Source organism: Syngnathus scovelli, chromosome 11 (genome assembly GCF_024217435.2).
Source record: "Syngnathus scovelli strain Florida chromosome 11, RoL_Ssco_1.2, whole genome shotgun sequence".
NCBI classification, from domain to species: domain Eukaryota; kingdom Metazoa; phylum Chordata; class Actinopteri; order Syngnathiformes; family Syngnathidae; genus Syngnathus; species Syngnathus scovelli.
Window position 1 is genome coordinate 1,052,638 of NC_090857.1, and position 6,716 is coordinate 1,059,353.

General features: G+C 41.0%; 1 protein-coding gene across 1 annotated transcript in view; it reads left to right on the forward strand.

Moving 5' to 3' along the window:
• The window catches only part of tafa3a (TAFA chemokine like family member 3a), a 52,030-nt gene extending 46,090 nt beyond the window's left edge, over nucleotides 1-5,940 (forward strand). The window contains exon 5 of the mRNA XM_049733423.2: nucleotides 5,270-5,940. Coding sequence (XP_049589380.1) covers nucleotides 5,270-5,281 — 12 coding nt within the window. The 3' untranslated portion in view covers nucleotides 5,282-5,940. The remainder of the gene's footprint in view (nucleotides 1-5,269) is intronic.
• The last annotated feature ends 776 nt before the right edge of the window (nucleotides 5,941-6,716 follow it).

The window sequence follows — 6,716 nt, forward strand, 5'->3', positions numbered from 1 at the left end:
GTATTAGTTGAATTCCACCCTGTATCACTTGACTAGACATGGATCCCCTCGATCAAAAGTCAGCTCATATGTATTTAAAGTACATTTGCCAATCTGATGGCAAATTCGGCCGGCTCCCAAATGCACAGCCCGTCACCGATGGAGAAGCGCATGACGTTCGGGGCGGACGAGAATAGTATATCATTTTAGAACATTGCGAAAAAAGGTGGAAATGGTGCTCTTTTTTAACTTTGATGAGGTGTTTGGAGTGTAAATGAGATGTGGAAACATGTGACACTCAAGAACATCACAAGCAGAAAGACAATTATCACATATCAGGGTGCACCGGGAGGTGCCAGAGAGACTTGAAGTGGAATTAGGACGGAGATTGAGGGCCAGGCCGGTGTTGGCGATCCGTCATGGCGCCCGCTCAAACCTTCCCACCTCCCCTGCCCTGCTCCGTGTTTGACTCGCCAAACGCTGTGTCGCCGAGCCGCCTCGTCCATTATTCATGTCTACAGGAGACCCGGACGAAGCGGAGTCTTTTATTTTAGCCGGGTTAATAATTCAGGCTCTCCAACACTGCCACGGGGGGAAGCTGAAACACGGGCCAGGTGGCCCGAGAAGAACTCATCACAAGCACATTGACTCATTGTGTGTGCTGGACAATTTACGCTCTGAAGATAGAAAGCAAGAGCACAAGTGATTTCAATTGATTTTGCATTGCTCATCTCAAGTTGGAGCTCATATTTCTTTTCAGGCACTTTACCAAACACCAAAAACCTCTACAGAAGAAGAAGGAAGGAAGGAAGGAAGGAAGGAAGGGAGGAAGGATACTATGTTTGGCACACTTGTATTTTGTGCAGGCATTAAAAGAAAATGACCAAGTGATCCAAGGCACCTCTACGTATATCGTACTGGAAGCAAAACCCTGGCTAATATCGATTCCTTCATATCTTCTATAGGTAACCGATTTCCCATTGATCCTCAAAGCGTCCAGGATTGCTCCTCTCCTAAAGGAAGCTTATTTGGACTGCAAGAGAGGCTAAATGGGAAAATGTGGCTTGGTTGTCACCATGGATGAAATTCAAATCAACATTCATCGTAACGTGCGAGAATTTCAATGGCTGCAATTTTGAAGAAAAAAGACCTTTGCTTCTTTTCTCTCTTTCAATTTATTGCTCATGTTTGTGGAAAAAAATAGATGGGACAAGGACCTTGAAAAGAAATCAGCGAAATAAATCGCAATGGCAAATTTGAGGAAAAATAAAAATGCTCTCATTTTGCAATATGATTCACCTTCAGCTGGCCGGCCAGTGGTGGTATGCGTTCGCAGTCCTGCTGTCAATGACGTCTGTCTCCCACTAGTCACTTGCCACTTGCCATCAATCAAAAGGCAGAAGTTTTTCCCATTTTACAGCCGCAACAATGACGCTCATCCAGTGCGATTGCTTTTCACGCTAAAGTGTGGAAAAAACAATGTGGCTCCCAACACACTCACACCTGCCTGGGTTCAGCTCACAATATTAACAGGAAGTGAAGGCAACCAGCGGGCCTTTTCTTGCACGCTCGCCGCACCTTGCGAGCAAGTTATGTCTTAAGCTTAGGTGACTTTTCCGTGCACTTTTTGGTCCCGAAACAAATAACATGATGTCTTGTTAAACCAAACCTGAATTTATTGGAAAAGATTCTTCACAAGTCATAATCAGCATCATCGATCAGACATTTAAAACCATTTATAAATGTATTTCTTTTCTAAACTGACAATATAAAAGAATGAACTCGTCTGTATTTGATCTTTATGTGAACAAACTTAGCTTGGAGGCACACGCTGTAATCCTCCCAGTGACTGTAGGTCTTTTTCTTTTTTTTTTTCTGTTCCTATCTGGCTGTGTTTAAACACAAATGCATCTCATGTGCATGCTGGGAGGTGACATTTATAAGATTGATTGCAAGTAAAAAAAATTGACCATTGATTCTTTTTATAGCTTATTAAGTCTTGGCTCGGGGCTCATACGGGCAGCATCAATTGAGTCAGTAAGACAATATTTAACCAAATTTTAAGAGGGTGTCATTGCTGCAGTTTGTCAGCAGGACTTTGAATGGAGTAATGTGATAGAAAGTACTTAAGTATAAGTTCAGGTATTTGTATAGGTATTTTTGATGACATTTTATTTTTACTACCTCCACTAGGAAACAGATAGCTCTACTTTCTTCTCATTTATTTGTTTAACTCGGTCGGCTTTTGACTATTTTATCTCCACAGACGTTGACGACATGTATAACCATGGTTGAGATTTCGAATTGGGGTTTTTCCTCCAGAGACGATTTATCTTAGTTGCGCCTGGTTATCAAAATGAGTATGCTACGGTACATAATTGATAAGGAAAAAAGGATTTGGAATTGTAAAATATTGACTTTTAACATTTGCACTTAACTCATTCACTACCATTGATGAGTTGTCAGAAAGCAACCAGTGGCAGATGAGATTGGCCAACTGGGCAAAATACCTGCATGTTCTATAAAAGAACAGAAAAAGGCAGACTGATTTTTTATTTTCCAGGTTAGAGTGAGTCCATTTTTTGGCGTATTTATAATTAATGAACACAATATCCTGTAAGTCTTGTAAAAGTCAAATTGCTCTAAATTGTCTGCCAGTAAAATCTAGTACATTTAAGATCTGTTTCATGTAGGAATTGACTCAGGACTACAAAGTATTTCTCTACATACGTAGTATGTGTACTTGTATTGATGCACAGAGTGTTGTCGGAAAACAAGATTTAGAATCTTCAGCAGTTGATTTTTTTTTTTTTTTTTGTCCGATCCCAAAGCAGCTTATAAGCGTCAAACCCTGAGCAGCTTTGGTCTTCTCAGCCATCCCTCTTTCGGTGATTACTCACACTGATAACCCTCGCAGCGACACCCACCATCACGCACGCGCGCGCGCACGCACGCACGCGCCGGTTGGTGCCTCAGCCACGTCTCCCGCCTTCTGCCGCAAGTGTAGCATGAGAGGAAAAATCATCTCTTTTTTCTCACACTGATCTCAAAGTGAAAATGAGATGACGCATCCCAACACAGCAATCTCCGTCTTCTGCTCGGGATTATCACACTTTGGAAAAACATGCATTGCCTTTGCAAGGGTAGCATCTGTTACTGTAACGTCAATAAAATACGGCTTTACTGCAGAGCTGATGTAAAGCATCGCCTCGGGAGAAGTCCAATTAGAAATTACAAATCTTTTTGGCGTGAAGATGTGTCGAGAAATAAAAAGATCATGAATGACTGTTTCATTTGCTGCATTGCAGGTACTTCTTTTGCAGGTGCATATTCTGCCTCCATATGATTGTTTATTTACTCTTTCAATGACTCTTCAAAGACCATCACATGCATTTTCAAGCTTTGTTTTCAATGGTTCCTACTTTCCCTTTATCGTTACGGACATCCAAGCAGTTCTGAGCCACACCTGGCACTGATCAGAACCTGGGAGCAGGCTCCTCCCATCCCGTCCCGTCCCGTTGGTCAGCATTGAACGTCCGCACCTTCTGCACATTAGCACACCTGCTCCCATCTGTTGACTCTCGTACTTAAACCCTGCAAAGCCAGTTGTCTGGCTTGCTACCTGTCTGCTCAATCCCTTTTGTTCTCCTCTTTCTGCCCATGACATTTATGGCAGTTTGACAGTTTTAAAATTTCCACCAGTAGCACCACTGGTATATCAAAAATCAATGAAATTAGATATTTGACCTAAATCTGGCTCAGTACTGTACACAAACTTTCCATGCCAATGACGTTTTTTAATATTTTCATTTTTGTCTAATTAATTCCAGAAGATGACATTTAAGTGACTTTTTACGGCTATCAAATTTCAAACCAAGTCACGTTTGACCGGATGATCATGTAAGGTTTTAAAGACATCCAAACCTTATCCTCGCAAAGCATTGTGAATCCCGCTAATCCCGCTTGCTTATGTAGGGATGGTAAACACTGTGGCATTATGTCTGCGTTCTCTGGCTGCCAACTGGCTCCATTCATAGCAAAAGACATCCGGAGGTGCCAGATGGCAGAAGATGCACCTTGGAAAGGTCCCATATTTGCCAGGTGTTTCTTGTAAATGCAGCAAAATTAGGAAACCAATGGAAGTGGAGCTTCACCCATCTCAGTCCCCTATACAGTCATTTCTGAAAAAGAAATAAAATTTGCCCTAAGAGATAGGCAATCAAAAATGTCTTCCTTGAAAGGATGACAACACCACATGCATGTCCTAAGCCCTATCTGTCTATTCCAGTCCAGTCCAGTCCAGTCCAGTCCAGTCCAGTCCAGTCCAGTCCAGTCCAGTCCAGGCAAATGTCAAGTAGATATTATTTTTTTCTTTCCTATGATTGCAGACTGATTGCCTTTGGGTTATTTTAGGGCTAGGTTATATTAGTTTCATGAAGGAAAAATATGAATAAAACATGGCGGCTTTTGAAAGTGCCCTCACAAATGTTACTTAACGCTTTCTCAAGGTTTCAAATAAATTTGCAGTGGAAGCAAAATATATGAACATGTTCTGGAATCGGACTCAAATCGTCAATTAATCGATTAACTGTAACGTACACTCAACTGCCCGTCTTCTGCTATACCGAGGATCAATAATAAGATTCTATTTTATTCCACCACAGAGCTTGGCCCAAGTCTGTATTGACCACACAAAATTGCAATAGTTGAATTTGTTTAATAATCACTTTTGTTGACGTCAACCATTCGCTGAGGGAAAATAACTGAAGGATAATGGCTCAGTATAATCTTTTAGGTATCTAAAAAAAATCAGAGCTTTGCTGAGTTTGCTTTAAAAAAAAATGCTTGAATTTGATTATCAGCGCGTGTGCGTTTGCTTGGAGCAGTATTAAAAGAACCTGCTCCAAACTGAGTCAGCACACTTCAACGGAACAGTAGCAAAACGTTTATCCTTTGGGCAACGTGGCTGAGGGGAATCTATTCAAAAGTAGCAGGATTATCATATTACAAACAGGCTTAATTTGGGATCACTTCAATTGCAAAATGATCACACATTTTTTTCATCCGATTTCCAAATAATTGCCTTCTGGTTAAATATTATTGGTGGAGCAAACCAGAAAAGAAGAAAACGTCGAACACAATCGATCCTCGTGGTGCCCATTTGAAGAAGGCGGCGTTCACTTTCACGTGATTGATGGCACAGAGACACACGCGCTTTATTGTACATTTTATGGACTGTTGTTTATGAGCACTCCTTTCTGACTCTTCCCTCTTTTCACTCCCTTTCTAGGTCACACGATAGTCGTCTGTTTGGGGCCAGACGTCATTTATTTCAGCCGAAGACGCTGGGATCTAATTTTTTCTTTTTTTTTTCTTTGCGTTGGATTGTTGGAAATGAGAGACAAATAAGGACTTTGGTCATGGATGGACAAAAAAGGAAAACAGAACAGGGCTTCATTTCAGACTGCGTCTCGGGAAAAAAAGATTAGCGACTTTAGCGTCATCAGTAACACGACTCCCCGACAAACATTTCTTTGTATAATAGTAGTTTGACTCCTATGAAGCAGAGGACTCCAACATGAAGATATTTATTAGCTGAAAGACTGTGGATTATCATGACAGCAGACAAAAAAAAAAAAAGGAGAAAATTGTGATGTGATACCTTTGTGTTTTTTCTTCACCATGTAGAGATCCTGAAACGCTCAATGCGTATTTGTGTTGAAGATCAAGCCAGATAAGCATTTTCATTCCTTTCAGCCTTATGAAAAAACAACATTATGTTCCATGGAGTTGTTAGGCTATCAAGTCATCTCTGCGTCGACTTGATATGTAGAAAAGGTGGCAGGTGGGCGGGCGGGCGGCGTTGTGATAAAAAACACTTTTGCCAAAACATTTAAATGGTATCTGTTGCACCGTTGATTACAAATGTCAGTATTATCTCAATAAATCTAACCTAATGGACCATGCCGTTTGTTTGGATTTGCTATCCACATTTCAAGTAGTTTTCAAAAGTCGGATTTCACTCAAGTCTAAATAGGTCAGCGGCACAAAAAAAGGCCGCGTCTCTTTGTTGACTTGCAAGAAATCCAACTGGAATCTGGTCATAATTATCTCTCCTCTGAAACAACTGGTATCCTATTTGATTAGTTTCCACCCACCACTTCATCTCATGAGCTGTTTGTTTGTTTGTTTTCAGCAGTAGTTGAAATAACGGTGTCTACAAAGAGCTTTTTCTTCTTTGTTGTTTTGGATCCAAATGTTTTTCCCCCGGGTGGTGCTGCATCTGACAATCACCAAAAGTTGTCAGTCCAAAGACAATAAAAGTGTCAGCTTGGAGAAGTACAAGTAGAGGGTCAGATGATGGATGAATAACTGGATGGATCGATGAGAGTGATTGGTGGACAAGAAGGATGGATGGTGTGTAGGAGTGAATGGTTACAATGGATGGATGGATGGACATCAAGTAGGAATGAATTGGTTGTTGTTGGTTTTTTTTTTTTTTATAAGATGAATCAACCGGCAGATTGATTGGTGGAAATATGGAAAGGTGGCTGACTAACTTGTGTAGATGAATATATGAAGATAAGAGAGATGGACATTCAAATGGATGGTATAAAGTGGGTGGAAAGATGGTGACCATGATTGATGGCCATATAAATTTGGATGAACGTTGGCACGGCTGACTGGACTGAAGAATTGGATGAATAGCTTTGAGGAAAAGATGAGTGGATAACTCA